The 22877-nt window shown below is 39.3% G+C and overlaps 1 protein-coding gene across 5 annotated transcripts in view; it reads left to right on the forward strand.

The window, feature by feature from the left end:
* Nucleotides 1–22877, forward strand: part of DACH2 (dachshund family transcription factor 2) — a 243779-nt gene that overhangs the window by 98946 nt on the left and 121956 nt on the right. For all 5 annotated transcript variants that reach the window (XM_050310301.1, XM_050310302.1, XM_050310305.1 and 2 more), the window contains exon 2: nucleotides 20379–20494. In XM_050310301.1, the coding sequence (XP_050166258.1) occupies nucleotides 20379–20494 (116 nt within the window). The remainder of the gene's footprint in view (nucleotides 1–20378; nucleotides 20495–22877) is intronic.

Below are 22877 nucleotides of genomic sequence, written 5' to 3' on the forward strand. Positions count from 1 at the left end.
CTGAGTGAGCAAAGCAAATGCAGAATGGAGGTTCTGTTGAGCCTTCCCCCATCATTGTGGCAAGCCATTGAAAAATTAATCTAATTACACATATGTGTGTTTGTTTCACGGATTAATTTTCAAGTCATAAACTACCTTGTCTTCCCTGTGTTAGATGCTTAAAGATCATTGTTTAAGCTTCCCCAAAAAGAGTATAAATGTGATGTAAAAACAGGATATGTGACCCAGTGTTGAGTTTGAGGCTTTTTCCGTGTGGCTCCTGGGCCTGTCGTGCACATGTTGGTCGTGTTCTTGTGGTTTTTCGAGTTCTTCATTAAAGCTGTGGCTGTCATTGAGCTACTGCAGGTGTGTGAATAAGGAAGATGATACTGGGCTGTGATGTACAGACATCCATGAGAAAGCTGCAGGGATGAGGGAACGTGGTTCAGATAGGCCAGGGAATGTCAGATGCGTGTTTGGGCACTTGGCTGTGCTGCTCTGCTCCGCTGCCGGGACCAACTCATGAAGCATAAAGCAATTATGGATACATTCTTATATAGCTGGAAAAAGTAATGATGCTTTGAAAAGAAAATGTTCCCCACATAGAAATGAATCATGCTTATCTAAGAATGTGTTTAAAAGCTGTAGAAAATTATGGGGAAAATTTCCTGGGTCTGAATACATTCAGATGTATAAACATGACTAAATATTTTTTAACACTTTTAAGGATAGATTTTGTTCTAGTGTGGCCCTTAATGATACAAAGGGAGTCTGGTGAGCAGCCAAGGAGCCAGAAATGCCTCCAGGCAGTATTTATTACTTATTATTACTCAGCAATCAGAAGCCATCCCTGGAGGGATGTAAAAGTGGTGTAGATGTGGCACTTGGGGACATGGGTTAGTGGTGGCCTTGGGCTCGACTTAAATAGGTGTAAATGATTCTGTGGTTCCATTTGAGAAAATCAGGAGAAGGGCCTGGCTTCCTCTAGCAGAATTGGGTGACTTGCTGGGTGTGCTGTTAAACTTCCTTCCACGATGCAGGGAATATTGACTCTCATCTGAAATCTTGACTCTGATTCGGTTGCTCGAAGACTCCCCAAATGTCCATGCCTGCCTGACAGATTGAGCTGAGAGGAATCCATCAGTTCCAGGGAGGTGCCTGGGCGTGCCTGGGGCGGTGTGTGACGGCAGAGGAGGATCAGCCATATGGAAGTGGCTTCTCCAAGGCACTGGCGGGCGCAGCCGGAGCGTCTCCGGGCGCCTCTTGGCAGCCCCCGCTCCCCGAGAACGGCCCTGCTTTCCAACATGAGTAATTGATGAATTGTATGCAATATGCAAATGTGAATGCATAAATCTCCTGAATGACAGCTTAATTTATGTGAGCCCTTAAGAATGTGGGATTAGATTTTAATTAAATATCTTCAAAGGCACCCTGACTTGCTGGGTTTTTTGGCTGCTGGCTTTGTGAGAGTTTAGGAGGGGACAAAATCCTAATTTTAAATGTATTATTTACTGTTTGTTTAATAAACAGTCATTGGACAAAAGCTACACACATATATATATGTGTCTTGATGCATATATTTTAGGGACTGTTAGATAAATCCCACGGTAATGATAATCAAATCAAAGTGCTGTGGCACTTGTTTGAATGGATATAATTAGTGCAACTGGTTCACTTGTTCCTTTCTGTTGAAAATGTCCAAGTTAAAGCAACTGTAAATGTTTAATTTAATGTCTCACATTCAAGAAGTACCTTAAACTTCCCAAAACAGTTATTTTAATTTTAATGCTTGCTTTTGCTGTGGTTGTTCCCCCAGATGTGGTGAGTTAATTGCCTCTATTAGGGCAGTGAGAGCTAAATCCAGCTTGGCTGCCTCAGCCAGTTTGTAGCAGCTGTGGGAGATTATCTACGATGTGTAGAGGACTTTGAGGTACCAGGGTGTAAATAGTGGGTGCCAAATTCCCTTGCTCCTGGAAGGGGCAGATTATCCTGCCCTGGACCCAGCAGATGACTTGAGCAGGGGCTAAAGTTGAAGCAGAACCACAGGGAGTATTAGTATTTTGGTGTTTTGCTGGACCAAACTTATCAGTCTGGAAGAAAAGCAAAACCAATGTAATGGGAAGAAGATGGAAGAAGACTAGAAGAGATTTTTGTCTGGAATTTAAGGGTATGTAAAGTCATGGTTAGACCTGAATAGTGCTGTAGCCTTAAAATTTGTTTCCCAAACAGGCAGTTAAACTCAGGAAAATAGCTCTCCTCTCATGGCTTAATCAGTTAGTGGTGGCCTTGGCAGTGTTGGGGTTAATGGTTGGACAGGGTGGTCTTAAAGACCTTTTCTTTCATTTAAACAAGGAGGTAGTTAATGAGGGTGGGGAACCAGTGGCACAGGTTGCCCAGAGAGGTGGTGGGTGCCACATCCCTGTTAAATTAAACATTCAAGGCCAGGCTGGGCAGGGTTATGAGCAACCTGATCCAAAGGAAGATGTCCCTGTTCACAGCAGTGTTGCACTAGATGGCCTTTAAAAGTCCCTTCCAACCCAAAGCACTCTGAGGCCCATTCTGTGTTAATCTGTACTATTTCCATTTGCATTTTGCCCCTCTGCTCACACCACTGAGCTGCATCCTGGCAATGAGACCAGAAGTTCCAGATCTCTTTTTTTGGGTGAGGAGCTGTCTTTGAGTTGGCCACTGCCCCACCTTGTGTGCAGCTCCTGAAGCAGAGGCAGAGCAATGATCTCCCATTCTCCATCAGCTCCTAGAGGAGGAATTTTTGGGAAGGTGTGCAGGTGTTGGTGCTGAATCTTTCCATCCAGGGAGGAAGAGAGAGAGGAAAGGGCAGGAGCTTCATTTCCTCCTGTGTTCTAGGTCAGTCTTGACTTTCTTTGTCTATCTGATACCATGATGCTAGTCTAGGGAAAGTGGCTGGGATGAGGTATATCCCAAGTAGTGGGAGGATAGATTTGAGGTTCTGAGATAGATTGAGGGCAAGAACAGAGAGTTTGGGGGATATTCTAGAGGCAAATCGTTGTGAAATACTGATCATTTGGGGTAGGTGTTGATTAGAAACAATAATGTGGAAGAAAATTTATTTTGAGTCTTGTATTATACAGGCTTTTTGGTTGGAAATTATTTTTGTCTACCTTAATTTTAAGTTTTGCTCCTAATGTGGTACTGTTGCAAAATAGGTCACTCTGGTAAATACAGTCCCCCCGATAGGCTGCATTTTTCAGTTTTGTTGGTGCAAGCCCTTAACCACAGCCCCTGGTCAGCTGTTTGTGTTGGGTTCCTGTGTGTGGCACGTGGCAGTTGGGGGGTGGTTGGTTATCAGGATTGGAGCTCACTGCCTGAAGGATTGGCTGTTGCATAAACCATGATAACAGATGAAAGAACAAACTTAACAGTTGCCCTAAGTGCGATATTTTGCAATGCCAAAAAGCAAATGAAAGCTCTAGATACAGTGCTTTTTTATTATTGAGACTAAGGACTAAGAATTCCTTGAAGTAGGATTGTAGGCTACAGACAACAGTGAGAGATTTCTGAGGTTCAGCAAAGGATCACTTCTGGTTCAAAGAGAGACAAAAGAATTGCTGAGGAAAACCATCACCCAAGTAGGGCACCACAAGTGTGCTTGGAAGGAATTGCAGAGAGTTTAAGAAATAATCTCATTAAGTGGTGCAACCTGTAAGTTTAAACTGGTTTTTAATATTTTTACTGCAGTTTTTTGTAGACCTTTTTTTGGTAGGTGTCACCTTTTTTTGTGCCCTTCTGGGCCTTCTGTACTTGACAGTATCTCCCTTACGTGGTGGGATCTGTGGGGAATATCTGAAGGCAAAGTCTTTTCTGTACATCATTAAATCTTCTTCAATTGGACACTTATGGATAAGGTTTGCTAGATATTTTATTTCTGCCTTATTTAATGATGTTGACCTGTTCTTGTGTAGATGAATGTTTCCTGTAACCATGCCTGCATTTGAAACTCCAGCCTTTAAAAACTAAAATCTACAATTCCAATAAAAATAGACGTATAGATAAGAGCGTGGCACTGAATTCTGTTTATTTCTGAGAATTTTTTTGGTTTGTTTTGCTAAAGATCAAGAGCTATTTTAAATCACAAGATTGAAAAAGTCAAGTTAAAAATAACCCTAAAACATAAAAAGGCCAATGATGGAAAATTTAAATATAGAAGTGTAGAATTGTTAAATATCAAGGTAAAATTCAAATACAGAGAACAGGCCTGTGCATTTTTTTCTGAGCAACTTTATGTTGATTATCTCATGTTTAATTTTGCCCAGTGTCTTTTTTAGCTTGGAAGCAATTTGGGTGAGGTGCTGCTGCTTTGGGAAACCTGCAGTTGAATCGTGATAATTAACCAAAATTTTAGGCTCCTGTGCAATATGACAGGTCTGAAGGTCTTTACTAAACCCACAAAAGGTAATAAGAGATGGCAGAAGTTTTCTTGACTTCAGTGTGCACATCAGTCATTGGTGGGGTGTTTTTTGACTTTAAAGTTAGAATTGATGTCCAATTTCCTTTTCCTTTTTTTTTTTTGGTAATCATTCTCAGATGCTCTTTTTTTTTTTTTTTTTTTTAATTCTCTAATATTAATATGTTGTGTTGATAAAACCAGTTTAGTCACCAGTGGACATTTCTTCCAAAGACTTTCAGAATCTGAGGTCTGATGCATTTAACTTGTTCAGTCTCAGCATCAACGCAGAAGTCTGTTTGCATGTATTGTAATTAGGCCTATTTCAATAATTGGTGATGGGCCAAAGATTAATTCCATTAAGAAATGCACACAAGGATGTTTCTGGCGTTCTTACTTGGTGCCCAGACCTGCAAAGGGAATTTCTGTGGGTTGCTCCCTGGAGCTTGGAGGTTGCAGGATGTTTTAGGGTCAGACTTGTTCAGGTAAATAACATTTCTACCAAACTGTACTAGGTGAGGGACTCATAGGGACAGCAGGAATTGGTCCATAATGGAAAGGATGTGCTTTCTGAAGTGTGTGATTGCACCAAATCTATTTTGAACTGACTTGGCAATACCTGATTATTAAAAAGTTTGAATTCGAGTAATTTCAAATAATTTTTATGCTATACAAAATCACTGCTATCACTATTAGAAAGTTAAAAAATGAGCATACTGTCAATTCAAGATTAGAAGGGAAGTCCAGTCCTTTTTTTGGGGGAAGCATGTTTTAAGGAATGAAAATAGGGGAAAAAATTAAAAGCTTCATAACTTTTATTTTTTTCCCCTCAGGAATTGTCTATATCCAATAACAATAAAAATCAATGAGTAAATAAACGCAGTGAGAACGTGCTTACCAGGCACCGAACTTGGGAGATTTCATGGAAAAAAAAAAAATTTGGCTTATAAGGAATTACTGAAAAAGTGTTCTTGTGCTTTTTCCTTTGGGATTACAGCAGTGCAACCTAGGCAGCATTTCATCCCAGCCAGATTTTGTGTGGTTGGAAAAGAAATGTCCTCTCTTGTATTTGAAAAATAATCAAGTTATGTACTTTACACTTCTTCTAATGTCAATTAGTCATGGTAGAATAATGCTTTGGAATAACTGTGCTCTTTTAAGTATCAGTGGAAAATAACCTTTTCAGTTAGCTGAGGAATTTGTTCTGTCGTTAATATTTGCTCAAGGAAAAGCTGTGCAATTAAAGCTGGGAAGCAGCAGAGAGCAACACTGAGGGGGAGAGCTGAGAGGGTTCCAGCATCCCTGTGCTCACCAGGAAACCAAGTGCATTACACATCCTTACAAAACAACGTGTGCAGAGCAAAGCTCTGCCCTGTGCCTGTTCTAAATCTGAAATACCTCTTTGGATGTTCTGAAATAATCTGGAATAATGGAGTGTGGAGTGGGGAAATCTCTGCAAAGGCTGGGTGTCAGAGCTGTTTAATCAGGGCAGTGAAACCTTAACCTGTTCATTTCACTGTCCCAGCTCTGCCCCGCAGGGAATCTGCAGGAATTTGGGGCATTCTGTGCCTTTTTAATAGTTCACATATAAAAATTGTTGATCTCTACGGTGCCATTGGACCAGTGAAAAAGTTGTGCTGTTCTTGCTGTGTGTGTCAGAATCTGCTTAGATGTGTTTTATGTTGCACATTCTTTTCCCATCTGCTATCTACCACGCAGACCACGGTGATGTAAACCCTGATCTTCCATTTGAAACCAGCTCATTCTTACAACTTAATCATTTGGACTGCCCTGCTTTCAGTTCCCTCCATCTTGGGACTGTCTTCCTGGTAATTAGGTTGCTCAGGAATCCACATGCAGTTCCAGGTACAGCCATGCAGGAGCACATGAGTTTGGGCAATTTCTGCCTTCCCTCACATGGTACTTCCAGGCTGCAGCCCAGCAAAAAGTTGGGTATTTTCCTTCTTTTATCACATCTGCCTAATTTGCAATCTTTGTAACACCTGAATGTCTCTCAGCATATTAACATTGCAGATGTTGCCTCTCTTTTGGAGGGCTGCGTTTTCGTTGCTTTTCACACTTCATTAATTTTGCTTTTTGAAAAAGTGAAATTAATTTTTAAGCTGCTTTTGCTCACTCAGATCTCGCTGAAGGGGTTTGTAATCTTTCTCCTCTCCTGTCGATGCTGTCTCTTCTGTGAGCTTTTGTTTAAACTTTTCTACTTGCTTTTTAGAATGTTTGTGGAGATATTAGAGCTACATCACTTCATTGCTGAATCTTCGGGGGAACTCTCTCTATACATCATTTGCTCTCTTTTGGTCCGTGAGTGTTGACTTCCACACTCATCTTCTATTAGAACATAGCACTCTGTTAGTTAATTTTTCTTTTTAATTAGTTGATTTTTCTTTTTAAATTCCAGCATAAATGTATTGCATCTTCTCCCCTCCCCCCCTCCCCCCAAAAATATCAATTAAATCTGCAAGTGCCTTTCTAGAGGATTTTATTCTGCCTCATGGCAACACCACCCTGTGCTGTCATCAGCCTGAGATCACTCTCTTTAGAGTTGTTTAACTATTTATCAGAAACAGAAGTTGTTTCTCCAGGTCAGTAATTACCTGCACCAACCCAGACTGGACACAAACATAGGGCAGATTTTCATGCTTCCTTATCTGAGCTCCTTCAAAGGAATTTTTTCAATATGAGCTATTTTTAACATTTAAGGGAAACGAACTTACTGACCTGGAAACTAATTACGTTGCTTGAACTCAGGTTTTGCTTTTTTTGTTTGTTTTTAATAAAAAGGAAAATTGATAGTTAAAAATACTATTTAGGAACAATTTCTTCTGTAAATTTTGCACTGAGGTGATTAGTCCATTTTCATGTATTGTTGATACAGGACTAAAGCTGTCCCTTCATGATTTCAGGTGCAGTGCAAGGTGAAGTTTTCTGTTTGTAATTTTAAGTTTCTCTGCAATTTGGGCTTTAAAGACAACCCAGCTACTTCTTGATGCTGGAAAGTGCTTTCCAACTTCAGTAAATTCAATAAATTTTGTGTTTCATGTCACTTCCTCTTTCTAGTAATACTGAAAAAGATGCTTCTGGATTTTTAAAAATGAAAAAAACTACTCTAAAACTCTTCAATTTCAAGGAAAGAAATATATGTCTAAGATGATAGAAATTGGTAATAGTGGGACAGTTATGTGAGCAGTCTAGATGTCCATCACTCTAGAATTAAGTTAGGCAGTTGAGTTTATTGTCAAATCAGCTTACTGTTTGCTGTGAGAATTCTCCTAAATTAGTTAGTTCCAAGCAGGTATTTTATAGCACTTTGGCCTGGCTGTAAAATAATGCAGCTGGGTTGTTTTCAAATGGGACAGTCTTCTTATGTAATTTCTCTGCAGCTTTGAAAAATATCTGAGTGTTACCTGGAATAAGGCTAAGCTGGAATTTCTGTAAGCCATTTATTCCAAGGTGATTACACCAACTTGAGAATGTCAACAATTACACAGTACTCATGTTTAATTAGTGAAAGGGAAGCACCTGTATTTTTAGAGGAAAAGACTCCAGGATGAGACTCCACAAATTCAAGTTGTAACAAAAGACAAAAATGAGCATATTATGCATCCTTGGGGAAAATCAGTCACTGGATGGGCTCCGTTCACGGAAAAAATGCAACAAATAGTTCTTTTTGCATCTGGTCTCTCCGTGCTTTTGTACTGATGCATATCAGTAATGATGTTTACAACTGCTTTGTCTGTCCAGCAGCAAAACAAAAGAATTAAGAGCATTTCTGGTGGTTAGACAGACCTGTAATGCTCTTGCTTTAATATCTCAAATTTTACGTTTGACGTATCATTCCAGACTGAAAAATGTGACTTCTTATTTATTTTCTTTAAATGGCTTTCTTTAAACCACCATCTGGTTGAGGCATTAAAACTGGCAATATTGCTCTAAGAGTTTTCTTAAGACCTTTTTTTTTTTGGCTGTTAATTGCACATTTATAATTATGTTCTTACAAAAAGATAAAAGAGTTTTGAAAGATTATTCTTGGCAACAGACCTAAGGTGAAAACCTGCTGTTTTAATGTGTAAATTATAATGTGTGCAGTTGTGAAGAGTGGTTTTTGTGAAATGCTCCAGTAAGCGCAAGAATCTGAGAGAGCTGTCAAAGAGTTTGCACTCGTAAGGGGCTAATGTTCACTGAAAAACAACTCATAATATGCTGTGCCTGAAGGCTAAATGAGTAGTTTAACTTAAACACAATCACTAACTTTCTGGAAGACAGATAAAGGAAACAATTGTTCCTCCAGCGAAGTTGGAGAAATGAAAAAAAAACAAAACCAAACCAAACCAGCCTCACTTTGATGCCTGTTTAAAATCATTAATTTTCCTGTAAGTTAATGTAAATCAAGGATTAAACAGAAACTGTTACCATCTGACCCTTATAAACTAAACTTCTGTGTGGCTCATCTATTTGAAGTCAGATCTGTCCATACATCTAAACAGGAAACTGAAGGAAAACATTTTTTCTTTTCATTTCCTATATCCTGCAGTCTTTTTGAAAACCTATTTCCTTTTAAAAGTTGAGTCTGCAGACTTAGACAGCACTTTCTGTTTTTCATATGTGGGGTTTCTTAAACTCTCCACCCGTTACTAAGCAGAGGAGTAGGACAGGGTTCTCTGGGCACTGCAGTTTGCCCATCTGTAAATGTTTCTAAAGTACCATCTTTGCAGAATTCTTTTGGAGCGTGTGAGAGATCCGAGCTCCAGGGTAGTGTACAAATACGCTAAATATGATCACTTGGATTTCATGACAAAGCGGCAAACGCTGGGGATTCAGGATTACAACTTCTCCCTACAGTTCAGGGTGATTTCCACCTTGTTAGCTCTGTATTTCCCTGTCTATAATGACATTGATCTCTAGAAAATACTTTGAACTCTACAGATGAAATTACTGTATATTAGATTATTATTATTGCTGTTATGTATTTGCTGCAAGGATAAATGACACAGTTCTGGAGCTCACCACTTTGGTTTGAAGATTGCTGACAGTTTAAAAAGGTGGTAAATATCTAACAGGGATTGCTGTCATCTGTCATGTTGCAGGGATATGGAGCACGTGATGATGGAAAGCACTTCCTTCAGTGGATGTCTGTTTTCTTGCGTGTCTGTGCTCGACAAAAAATTCCTCATCTTAATGAACTGACTTGCTGTAACTTCATTATCAGATGTTTTCATGTCAGAATAGCATCATTTTCTGCCTGGTCAGTTAAGCCTCGTACAACATGGAGAGCTGTTTGAAGTCAGATCCTTCGCTCCTCTGCAAATAGTGTGACTGGAAAGAGCAGATCCAGTGGAGGATTCACAGCCCTGACCCTTTCCTCTTGGTCACGGCCCTGCCCTGTCTTCCTGGCCCCTCGACATGGGATTGTGTCTCAATATAAGTTGCTTTTTCCTAGATAACAGATATGCAACAACTTCTGGTGTTGCACTGTTGTGTATTGAGTTTCCAGAGGGTCAGTACATGTTTCCTGTGATCCCGAGTTACCTGACAGGTGATACCCGATTATTTCATGCAAACGAATGCGGGGTGTGCAGCCTTTCCACGTGGGTGGCAGTGTGCAGTATATTGCTTTACGCAGCTCTCTGGGGGCTTACCATTGTTTCTCTTCTCTCCTTCCATGGCTGTAGCCTAAAAAAAAAAAGTTCTCAGTGGTTTTCATTTGTCATGCACCTACAAAATTAGTTTGAGATCGTTCCTGTGCCATCCCAATGTAAAGGTGCACCCAGATCTTCAGCTGTCCTGGTATTTGTTTTTCTGTCAGTTTGGCCATGACAGATGAACTCCCACATCTCTGCCCACCTCATTTGAAGAATCCTCTGTCTCCTGTTTGGGAACATTTTCCCCCAGGAAAGTTTTCTTCCCTAAATAGAATAAGACATTGGATGTTGGAGGTATTTTAGAATTTTTTCCTCAATAACTGGATGAAGAACATAAAGCTCATTAACTTTTGAAAAGAATTCTCGTGCAGGAGCAGGAGTATGCAAGGTTTTTGATTTATGGCATAATGGTAAGGAAGATGATGCTGGAACAGCAAATTCCTGCTGTTCAAGGAGGAACTGTTACAGCATGTGGAGAAAGAAAATATAGAGGAGCTTTTGGTGACCTAATAATTGGCACTTGGCAATGTGCTTTTAGCAAGAAACCTGACGAGTTCTGCCTTCATACAGTGTCTCTGCACTTCCCTACCTTTTTCCCCTGTTCTCTTGAGTCAGTTAATGAGCACTGTGGAGATTGAGGGAGCAAACAAGTCCAGAACTCTGGAACTGGCACTGGTGGAACAAACAGCACTGAAAAGAGATGTTGCACCATGTCAGGAGTATCACCTGCTGCAAAAATGCTGTTTCCCTTGGTTTGCAGTTGATTAAAGGGGAGTTATTAATTGTTGTATAAAGTCTGTGTATCTCAGACTGGCCAATGAAGAGGACAGCAAACTAATTCATGATCCCACTTGCATTGAAGGAAAAAAAGGATTATTTTACCTATTTTGAAGGTAGCAAGATGGGACTTAAATGAATTTGTCTCTGGACCAGATCATCCTCTTTTGTTGATGTTAAAACACTGGCCACAGCAGTGATTACAACATAAGAGTACAAAAGAGGCTTTATTTATACTACACTTTTTCTTTCATGTTTCCAATCATAAAAATAAATACATCTTATTAGCAAAGAAAAAATGTACTTATTTACTAGTTTGCATGCTGGGAGGCATGAAGTATTTCCTTATTTTTTTTAGGGGAAATGTGTCACTCGCATTTAACTCAGATAAAAATAAATGAAGATAAAACTAATTTAATTTTAGAATATGATTTTTTTTTATTTGTTGAACAAGTGTTGTTTTAAAATGGATAGCCTGCTGCGAAAGAAACAAAGCCACTTCAGCAAAGCAGGAAATCAATAACCACAAGAAAGCCTAAAGAAAATGAATACATACAGGGTGAGCAAGTGACAGAGAAATTATTTTCTGGGGTATGAATGGTAATAATAGAAGGCATATGGAGGGGATGAAAATATACATAGAAAAGATGTGTTCTCTATTTCTATTTATAAATAATGACCTCTGTGTTACAGCATTTAAACTTTGAAGGGTCTAGATGGTGGTTTTTTCCTGATTTCCCCCACCCCCCAGTCCTAGGTAAATATTTATGCTTGCAAAATTTAGTAGGCTGGCAGCCATGGAAACGTATGTCTTTCATTTATCTCCAGGAAATCTGGTTACAAACACTCTTTTACTTGAATTCTTTCAGTCTTTTTCAACAGCTTTTAAAACAACATCTTTAGTAAGGAGCAGGGAGTGCGTGTGATGTGTGACTGTGGTGCTGTGCAAGTCCAGGGCAAGGCTGTGTTTGCCCACACGTGGAGGATGCAGTAAGTTTCACATACACGTAATTTTTGGGAGGGTCAAACCTTTGGGTCTGAAGGGAAATCTTCTAAAGATCAACAGCAGGTATGAGTTGTCTGCTGAACCATCTACTCCAGGACAGACTTTAGTTCAGGAAATCTCTGAATTTCTGAGTAACTCAGGCCCCTTTTCAATACCCTGAACTGATTTTGACTTTTTCTGTAGTTGGCTTCTTCCAGTTTTTCCTAATTGTATATGAGAGATATTAGATGTTAATTTTGCAAAAAATTATCCTCCTGCCCTCTTATATTTTCATGGTCCTGAAGGTTCCTTCCTAAAAACCCTTCCCTTTCTGTACATCTCCAGTAGAAGTAAAAACCTCATCTGTTGCTGTAGATATCAAGTGAAATATAGTCTAAAAATCTGGAAAGGTAAAGGTGGAGCAGTGGAGCTATTTCCTTATATTTACTGTCTGCTTAATTTCATGCTGTTCCAGGACCATCAGCAAATTAAGGGTATTTTCAGTGTAGTGAAGTTTAACCCTCAGATGTTTATTCCTGGATACAATCACCTAATCATAGAGGCTCTTTTGGATTGCTGAGAACAATTCCTCTTTTCAACATGGATATGGGTGCAAAGGTGGTACAGAGGACTGTTCTGTGTTCTTCCATTTGTTATTCTTTGAAAGATGAATTTGTTTTCAAACTTTGAAGAGTCTTTGCCGAGATTGCGAAGGCACTCAAACTTGGGATGCAGAGACTGAAAACAGTTAAGACAAGAGTAGTTTCCCATTGCATCAGACAGCAAATTGCTCTGACAGCATTGTACCCCCACAGCACAGTGCTCCCCTGTCAGGGAATTAGGATCAGCTCCGGTGGGTTGTGTGATACACGGGGCTGGAAATACATCAAGTCTTGCCAGTGAGTTTCTGTCCATAGATAAGAGGCTTAAACAGCCACATTTTTTACAAGTTTCATTGAATTGAGTCTTGCTGAGGTACAGCTCAGTGGTAAACAGCAGTATTTCAGAAACCTCTCATTATAATAAAGTTCCTCTAAACTGGCATCGAATTCACATACAGGTCAAAAGTAGAACTTTTAGGGGCATGATGCAATTCAGAGACATGACATATCATGAGTATTTGGAATAGATGGGGATTCCCTGCTTGGAAAGTATCCATGCAAATATTTGTAGAAGTATTTATGTGGAAACTGAAATAAAGCCTGGAAAAATTGGTGCTAAACTAACTTGGATTAAAGCTCTTTCAGCCTAATGGCATATCTTTGCAGTGAGTTGGACTGTGCACTGCAGTGCTTGTGATGTTCAGCTACCTCAGTGAAGTGAGTTTCCTCATGCCCTTTCTCATTCCATTTCCAGTTAGTACTTATTTTTTTGTCTTTGGAGAAAATACAGATTTTATGCAGATTTTGTCATTCAAGGATTTTCAGCACAGGTGAGATTGAAACTGCTCATTGTCACTGTGAGGTCCTCACTTGACCCTTTTCCCAGGAGACAGTCCAGGATTCAGTCCCAGCTTGGACTGGATGCAGAATCCAAGTAGAGCTACCTGAGCAGCTGAGCCAAGGTTTGTAGGGCTCATTGTACACTTGGCAATATCTCTGCACTTTCACATTTGGTTTAGCTGGACATTGTGGATGAGCATTGTTTGGATAACAAATCTGTAATTTGAATTTGTGGTCTGGGTGTGTAGTTAGTGGCATCATTCCAGCACGGACAGGCCCCCTCCTGCTGGGTTTGATCGAGATACAGGGGGTAACAATAGCAGTAAAGACACAGCAGCAGGAACTCTGTCCCACTGGGTATGATCTCAGGTTGCTAAATGGACTGTATTTTATCTGTGCCACTGCACCTTCACTGCTGCAGTTACTAATTTAATGCAGTTATATTAAATTACTGTGTGTATATGGACATGTGCTGTAGTCACACTTCCAGTTTCATTACTAACATATCCCCAAATGGAGCTGGCTCAGAGTGTTACGTGGCTCACCTTCCATCTAGGCTGCAGCCATGAATCCACCACAGTGCTGAAATTTGGTGATTTATTCCCCTTTTTCCTGTGACAAGTGTTATTTGACAATTAAAAAGTAAAACCAGGAATGTTGAGGTACTTTTCTCTCTGCAGGCACAGTGATAACTCTGAGAAAGAGTTATTTCAGCTTCTAAATCTTAATGAACCAAGAATCCCTTTTGGCTTTTAACTTATTTTGAAATGCCTGACTTCAGAATTAGGCAGTTAGTAAGAACAAATCACTTGTTCTCTGTTGCAACTTGTTCTCTATTGCAGTTAGACTACAGTGGAAATCGAATAGTAGGAATTCAGGTAATTTTTCTGACTGTTACCCCAACTCAAGTTTTAAATAAGTAACTAAATCAGTAAATAACCAAAAGGTCCTGTGGGCTATAATTTATCTGTAAGATAAATCTGTAAGACATCTGGTAAAGTTATAAAGATGTAATATTCCACTTTAGTCCTGCTCTGAAGAGTTCAGTGCTATTACAGATTCTTTTTTTTTCTTTTTCTTTAACACCGATTTGTAATGACAAAGTTCAGATTTGTGATGCTTGAGGAACAAAACTCCTCTGGTGCTTTCACTGAGGCTGGTGTTGGGGACCTTCCTCGCTGAAATCCCGGGACAATGGAGTGGGATGGTTTCGTGTTGGAGTGTCAGAGCTTTTCCCCACGATTTCCTCCTGTCCGCTGCCGTGAGCCAGTGGAAGGTGAGCCCTGTCTGTGGCCCTGCCGTGTGGGCACTGCTTGGAGAGTTGCCATAGGGGCCAGGTTCTCGTTGTGGGCTCCAAGAACTTCATGTATGATTAATGTTAATTGCCCATTTTGCATGGATGACTTTTTTCCTGCTGCTGAATTGGCTCCTGTTGCCTTTGATGTGGCCGGTGATCCGATGTCCTGCCATGGTTAGACAAGTGATCAGTTTGCCAGCACGGAGAGGAGACAGAATCAGGTTGCTGCGAGGTCAGGGTTTGCTTCTCTTCTTAAACACTGAGAGGTCAAGTAGAGTTTAACTACCATTGGCATCTTTGAAATGTTGTAATAAATGCCAAAGCAAGGAGATTATTTTAAGTCTGTGCTACAACTAAAAATCTGAAGATAATGGGAAAGAATTTTAACTCATCAAGATGTTACATTTTACTGGTAAAGGCTTCAAAAAGTTCCTTTCACAATCACTAGGGGGTATTTAACGATTGTTGGAGAGTGGAAAAATTTTAATTTGTGGTTCCTGTTGCAGTTTCAGGAACGTAACTAAGATTGGGGTGAGGGAGTGGTTGGGATTTTTGAGTGTTGTTTTTGTTGTGGGGTTTTTTTTCTGAGCACTTGCACCAGTTACTGCCACTATTATCAGGGCAGTTTACACAGCAGGTCATATATAACTTGTGTATTTCTCCTTTAAGCCTAATAAAACATGTTGCTACTGAAGAAATCTGTGATACATATGAGAGCTTCCTAAATCACAAGCCTAGCATATTTTTATACCAAATAGCTTAAGCCTCATGAAATCAATAATTAATTTATTAACTGAGGGTATCTTTTGAAAAAAAAAACCAAAAAACCCCACAACAAAATCAGCAGTCCTGGCCAGGCTGCTCCTGCCAATACATAAATAGTTGATGACAAAAATGAAAAGTGTAGAAGTAAAATTCAGATTTTAACGATCAAAGTATCGGGTACCTCATCTATCACAACTTGGAATAAACATATCACAGAAAGTGTCATATCTCATTGACACTGCAAAACAGAAAGCTTTCCCTTGTTATCTCCCGAGCTGCCAAGGCTGCAGAGTTTATAGGCTGCTAAGATAATGTGCTGGTGGGATCCACTTCACTTGCAGGAATATGAAGTACTGTTGAAATATATTTCTACTTGGTTTATTCTTTGCTCTCAAGAGGGTAGGGTACTATTTCAGTTCCTCTAAAGAAGCTCAGAGAATGAAAAGCAAAACATCAGGATAAATTATGTTAAATGGTGGACTAGACCCCAGAGGAAATCAGGCTTCTGTGGTACAGTATTCCTCCATTTATCTCACAAATGTTACATCTAATGTTAATTTTGTAAAGGGGAAGCTTTCAAAGGTTCATCTGATCCTTTTAATTATAGTTTTAGTCCAATAGTGTTATTTGTCGCACTCATACCATCATAACTTACTTTTCTAGTTTTGTCAGACCATTCATACAGATAATATTTTGGGCTACTAATACATAACATTTTATTTCACAAAACACAAATAACCTAGTAATTACACTCCAAAACTTAACAAATAATTGCCAGCAAGCAATTACCATTCAATTAAAGAGTAATTACATGGTTATTTGTGCCCTGTAAAATAAAGCATTACTGAAATCAGCAGTGCAATCAATATTTTAGCAGAAACAGGATGCTGCAGTGATGGACCTTTCAACCTGTGCTGATTAAATTGTCATCCAAATAACAGTTTCCTAGTTAAATCACCACATGTTTATTTGTCTTGATTAATATGCAAATTCTCTTCTGATTCTAGTAAATCTCGTATATTTAAGAGCACAAAAGTAGAGCACTATCATACATCAACAGTGATGTGCTCTGTGTTTTTACTGATTAATTACGTTTCATGAAGCGTTGATGAATTTGTGGATTTTATGAAATATTGTTGTCTATAATGAGCATAAAATAGAATTACAAAAGATGGAGCTGATCAGTAATTTTAAGAAAATCACAAAAATAACCTAATTTCATGTTTTGATTCAAATTAAAAATCTCTGGGATATCTAGGGAATATATAAAACTTTGAGAGGAAAAATAATAAAATTAGCTCTCAACAGGAGAGGAAAATAAAGAAGAAAACAGACATTAATGAACAATTTCACAGCATTTTACTATATAAATTTTAACTGTCAGACAGACTGCTTACAATGTAATTTATTTTCTGGCAAATTTGATTTCAAACAAAATTAAAAAAATGAACAACATTCAGATTAGTTCATTTTTCTCTTTCAAGAGTTAGTGATTTTTCGGGGGTGGGGTGGAAAGGATGGGAAGAATGACTATAGATACCATATAAATGCAGGTAAAACCCCAGAACCTCCAGTCATCTTCACTTCCAAGTCATTGATTACCCAAGGAGTTTTAAGAGGTTGTTTTTGAGAGATACTAATAGAATTTTAATCAGTAGAGACTTTGAGCTGACTTTATTTAGTAAAAAGAATAAGATTCCTGAAGTTTTAAATGAGAAACAGTGTTTTACTTCTGTTTTAGTTTCCATGGTCTTCGGTTGGGACCATAACTTCCATATTTAAAAATGTTTTTAAGAGATATCTAGAAACCAGCAGTTTCTAACTGCATTAGCATCTAATTTAGATTTGGATAATTTTCCATTCACATCATTCCTATTGATGGCAAATATAAAATTTGTGCAGAGATTTTAGACCCTCAAAGAAACACAGCTAAAATTGTTTGAAGCTGATTGTTCCTGTTTATCCTTCCTTTGTTACCAGTGAGGAAAAGATTTTTCTACACTTCTTGAAAGGTGTGACTTTCTTGAATGAGATAAAGGAAAAGGGGAAAAAGAAAATGCAATAAAGGAGGAGGGTGACAAAAGATGATGGGAAATAATATTAAATAAAGTTAATATTTATATGCTAATACTATTAGCATTTATATGCTAATACTTACATAATCACAAATTATGTCTTACTCTCCCTAAATGATAACTCTGCTTGCCTTGGCATTGCTGTTCAGTGCTTGTATTAGCAATTTTCTCTCAATTGTGGGGGTTAGATGTGTTTTAAATAGTAAATGTGAAATCTGTTGGAATCCTAGACCTCATAAGATGACAAGAGGGGATATTTGGGGGAGTTGAGACAGAGCAGTGAAATTCCATTGCTTGGTGGTGCCAGCCCTGGCCCTCACATCAGCGCATCCACAACACAAAGTAAATCCGACAAAAACTTGTAAGCTACTAATAATTTCTTTCCTCTGTGCATCTCTTACTAAAAAATAAGATTTCATGCAGACATTTGTATCCTGTTTCTATGAAATTTCCGGTTTCACGTTTGAACAGAAATGCCAGAAAATTTGTTTCTGGCCAAAACTGGAATTGTCTGGATTCAGATGTGGAGCTGAGGTGCTTTCTGTGAGTTCTGGTGTCCTCCCAAGCTAAATGTCTTGCTTTACATGTCTCTGGTGATCTCCAGGGAATCCATCTGGAAGTGCAGGGTATCTCTGCAGTGCTGGGAGCTCTTGGCTTTGTTTCCTTGGGTCAGAATGAGCCACAGGGCAGTGAAGGTGTTCTCATGTAAACTGCAGAACGCAGAGCTAAAGACCCACAGGGTCCTCTGCAGATGTAGGAAAGTCATCTGTAAGCAGCAGCCAACCTGGAGTTTTTCATTTAAAAGCTAAGATTAAATTAGAGACAAAGGACTTTGGATTTTATTTGAACTGTTTCAGCTGGGAACAGTTCCATTCCAATTATTGCAACTGCAGCTGTAGAAGTAAGCTCGGAATCCGGCCCCTAGGAGTTGCTACTTTATAGTAATAGTCACTAAAAGGGTTTGAATAGGTTAGAAGTACACTCTTCTTTTTTCTGCTCCTAGTATAATGCTGAGAAACACCTTAAGATCTGCTCTGGTGAACCTGTGGGCTACCAGTTGTCAGCTCATAGTCAGCAGAGCCATCCACACGAACTGTTGTCAGGACAAAAACTGCATAACCAGCTGTGTGAAACTCCACTGTCTCCCCTCCCCGTCCTCTGAAAACACAGGTGATAAATAAAATAAACTCTTCATAAAATATTTTAAAGCTGTTTGTTGAATTTTGTTTTTGTTTTTTTGTTTTTTTTTTTCTGAGATTAATATCAACATATGGAGTTTTCTGCAAAAGATTTGTTAGTATTTGAGCTTGAGCAGAGAATGTTTTGTAGTTTTGTTTTGGTGGTTTTTTTCTTCTGTTGGAGAAAGCTGCTAATTTTAGCTGTTTTGCAGTTGTTTTGTTTTGTTGTTTTTTTTTTTTTCCAGAGACAATAAGTGCCAACTAAGCACTTAAACATGCCTGTGGATAAGCACAGGCTTCTGTAATTCAAAAGAACAACGACACTTGTTTGTTTAAAACCCCCACCTACCAGCCTAATACTGTCTGTTAGACAATGCTGTTGTGCAGGGGATGATTTCAGCAGGTGACTTTAATAGAAAATGCACACGTGCATCAGACTTCCCGTGGAAATCAACTGCTCTTATTTTAGGTTTACTTTATTATAACCCAGCGAGTCGAGGCTCTTGTAACCAGCTTTACTGCACAGCCATCATAGGATGATAAACAACTGAGAAGCATCAAAAAGAAAAATGGAAAAAGTACCGAATAAAATGAAATACAGAATGGACAAACCTGCAGATAAAAGAAGAAGGGGGGAATGGTTTTATAGAGATAAAATAATAAACCCCAAAAAATGATTTTGTGCTACTTTGATGTACAGTAAAACAAAATAACAGTAGCACGGTGTGAAAAATGAACAGGTTAATGGTACCTCTGTGTGGTGCTGCTGGAAGTTGTCTTCATTTAAATGCAGAGTTTGTTGTACGTTGATGGAGGGCTTTGCCACTGTAAGTTGATCGAGCGAAGTTTAACTTAAATTTCTTTGTGAACTAGAAGTCATTTTGGAAATGCTTTCTATTCAAACCTCATTCATCGTTGCAGCTTAGTTATTTTATACAGTGTTTCACTCCATGTTGTCAAAAGCTCTATTATTCAACAGAGTAAAATCTGTTTTGACCAAAGAGAAGCAGCAATGCTTTTCCAAACATGAGGAGGTTGCATTTTTATTAGCTGGCTTGGGGAAGAGTCGATTCAAATGGGTTTTTTGCCTGTAAATCTGTATTATGGTGGCAGCTGTGCAGGATTTACATGTACACACCGATGTAAGGGATAAATGTGGTAGTAGAAAACAAGAGTTCAGTGGAACCAGTCTGTAAATGGACCTTTAACATTTTGGATTAAAATCTGCAACCATTATTCATAAACTGGTCGAGGAATGGTGAGTTGTTTTGCCAGGTTGGGTTGACATTCTTCATTTAAAGTGTAATAATGAAAACCACCAGTCATAATCTGTGAAGATAAATAGTCAGTTCTGGCACAGCTCGGTGCTAAATTATCACTGCCCCTTCAGAAGTGGGCAGTTACCTGCCATCATTCCCAAGGCAAGGTTTGAGATGATGTTGCATTCAGGGTTCCAATTTCTCATCTTTCAGCATCACAACTTTTAGTTTCCCGTGGTGCAGGTGCATGGCCCAGATCTTGGAGCAGTTACTGCTGTGACTCCTCTCCTCCAGCCACCTGTAAGGTCAGGGAAGCCCTGGGTAATGGAAAAGCTTACTGTTAGCTCTGGGAAATCTGTGCAATTCTTCTGTGTTTAATCAAATTATCTTTCTATTTTCTTAGGCAAGAATTCATAGTTTTTGTTTTTTTTTTTGTATCACTGATGGTTCATGTATTTTATACAAATCGATGCCATTGTGTAGTAAGCGAATATTTCAGAAAGAAAACGAGTTTTCGTTTATGCTCTTATTTCATCAGCTCCCGCCCTGGAAGACCCCCCAAGCGTTCCCTAGGAGTTGCCATACAAGAAAATGCCCGTCTCCTGCCCCACGGAGTCCCAGGCCTCTTATCACCAGGACTTATCTCTCCGACAGGTAATAAAATCCATCAGATGATCAGCCTCATCTCTTCATACTGCACAGCAGTTAAAATAAACTAATATTGATCTAACTGCCTTGTCCTTCAGGGCTTTTTCAGGCTTTACCAGAGGTTACATTATTGGATTTTTCGAGTGTTCGTGAAAACTCTGTTTTGTTGCTGCAGTGACTGAAATCTAATGGATTTGTAATTTAGTTCTTCATTAATTGTAATTTCCTTACAGGAAATTCCATTAAATGTGTTATTTTAGTAAAAGAAAAAAAAAAACACCTGAGAAAATGAACTATTGTCTCAGAGCCCTGTAGCAGCATTTCTTCCTTTGAAATGTGTGTGTTTTAGTTCTCGTGGGATATGAGCAGCGTGGCTAATGTGTGTTGTATTGTAACACCATTAATGTATGCTGGGAGATAGAGAAATGCTTGTACAAATTAGAGAAGAAACACTCTTGAAAAGCAGATAAGTCCACGTTGCCACAGTGGATTGTACTTCAATAATCTGCTTTCAGTAACATAATATGAAAAAAAGTAGCATGGAAATATGTGAAATCATAAACAAGCCCTAAACATAATTTAATGCGTAGTATTTAATTTCACTTCATTAATTTATTAATAGAGTTTAAATTAAATCTTGTGCTATCCTGATGAGTGTTTTAATTTTTTATTAATTGCTGTATGCTAAAGGTAAGTTGATTTTCATAATAAAGCTATATTCATGGACTGTATTCATAAAAGTAATTGCTTAAATATTCAACAGGCTTAGGAGTTTGAAGATTACTGTCAAAGTCCAGTCTAAATATATTGTAACTCCATAATAACCAGACCTGGTGAAGTGTTTAGGAGAGTATAAAGTTGTAGAATATGTTAAAAGGAAATGAAGAATTAAAAAAGATTATTTCTAGGAGTGTAGTGATGTCTGTCCTGGTCTGACACTGCAGAACCTGTGCAGTGCAATCGAGGGCCTCGGTGGTCTTGATGTTCACAGGGGTAACACAGGGAAGAGCTTTAATTTTTCATATCTCCATAATGTTCTCAACTCAGGGATTTCATGGATTCGGTGTTGATGTTATTACTGATAGGAAAGCACAGGAGCCACCTTGCTTTGATAATTTCTTCTCTGAAATCCAGAATATTCCATATTACTTTCCCACTCTGTGCGAGTTTGCAAATAGGACATCAGATTACACAGACTGCCTTGTTGCTTTAAGTTGGGAAATATTTTAGGATGCACTGTGCAGGGTGTGCACATTAAAGTCATATCATGGACAAAATTCTGTGTCTCACAGATATGTTGAATAAAAGATCTTTAAGTTGAATTTCTAGGCTGTTGGAGGTCGTTTGGAGTCTGAAGGGATGAGGAGGGTACGTCCCACTGTGTTTAACACACGGGTTACAGGAGAGGATTGACTTGGGGGGTGTCTTTCAGCCGAGGCCTCTCTGACCTTGGGAGCCTGTGAAAACCTGCGTGTGACCCAGCACCAAAAGCCCCAGACAATGTGCCTGGAGCAGCTGACAGGGAGTTTTGGGAGCAGCTTGGAGGCGGGAGAGAATGCCCATCTCCAGAGCATCCCGGTGTCACTGAGGGCCCGGACGAGACGGGTCCCTGCGGATGGGGCAGCCCTGACGCCATCCCACGGCAGGACAGCTCCACTGGTGCCCCATGGCCTTGTCACTCAGAGTCAGAGCTCCTGAGGGGGGGTGGTGTACCTTGTTTATGCAGAAAGAACAGTGTAAAATTTGAGGGAGTTTCTGAGTAAGGAAAGGTGTGGAAAGAGCCACTTGGGAACGCAGTGGGGATTTGAGCTATTGTAAACTTGATGGAGCACCCAGGATAAGAAGCCCCCATTAGCTTTATTTATACCTACTTATACCTATTTATTTATACCTATTAGCTCTATCTATACCTATTTATACCTTTAATACTTGTCCCAGAACAGAGGTTTTTCTTCCAGACTTCTGAGTGGTGGATGATAGACTGGAATAAAAGTTGCAAGGTTATTAACCTCTTCTCTACTGGCTAAGTGAGACCATAAACATCAATTCATGTTTATGATCTTACTTGCATAGAATCTGCCGTGGTTCTGAGAGTTTTGGCCCACAGAGTTTGTGTGTAAAGCTGAATCTGTTCCTGCCCCTGGCTGTCCGTGCTTGGTGGAGGTTTCTCCACAGAGAAGGACCAAGGGCCAGGACAGAGGCTGAGGAGAGTTTGCAGCATGGTAGGGCTGGATCCATCCCTTCCAGTAGAGTGGATGCTGACAGTGAGGCAGGAAGGACTTTTTACATCTTGCTTTTACTTCTTTGCTTCCTTCCTTCCTCTCTATCTGTAGTGTAATCACCAAAACCATTTATTCTGAATGTCTTCTTGTCCAGTCCTTGATACTCC

The sequence above is a fragment of the Myiozetetes cayanensis genome, unplaced genomic scaffold (assembly GCF_022539395.1).
Source record: "Myiozetetes cayanensis isolate MyiCay16 unplaced genomic scaffold, myiCay2020 scf15, whole genome shotgun sequence".
NCBI lineage: Eukaryota > Metazoa > Chordata > Aves > Passeriformes > Tyrannidae > Myiozetetes > Myiozetetes cayanensis.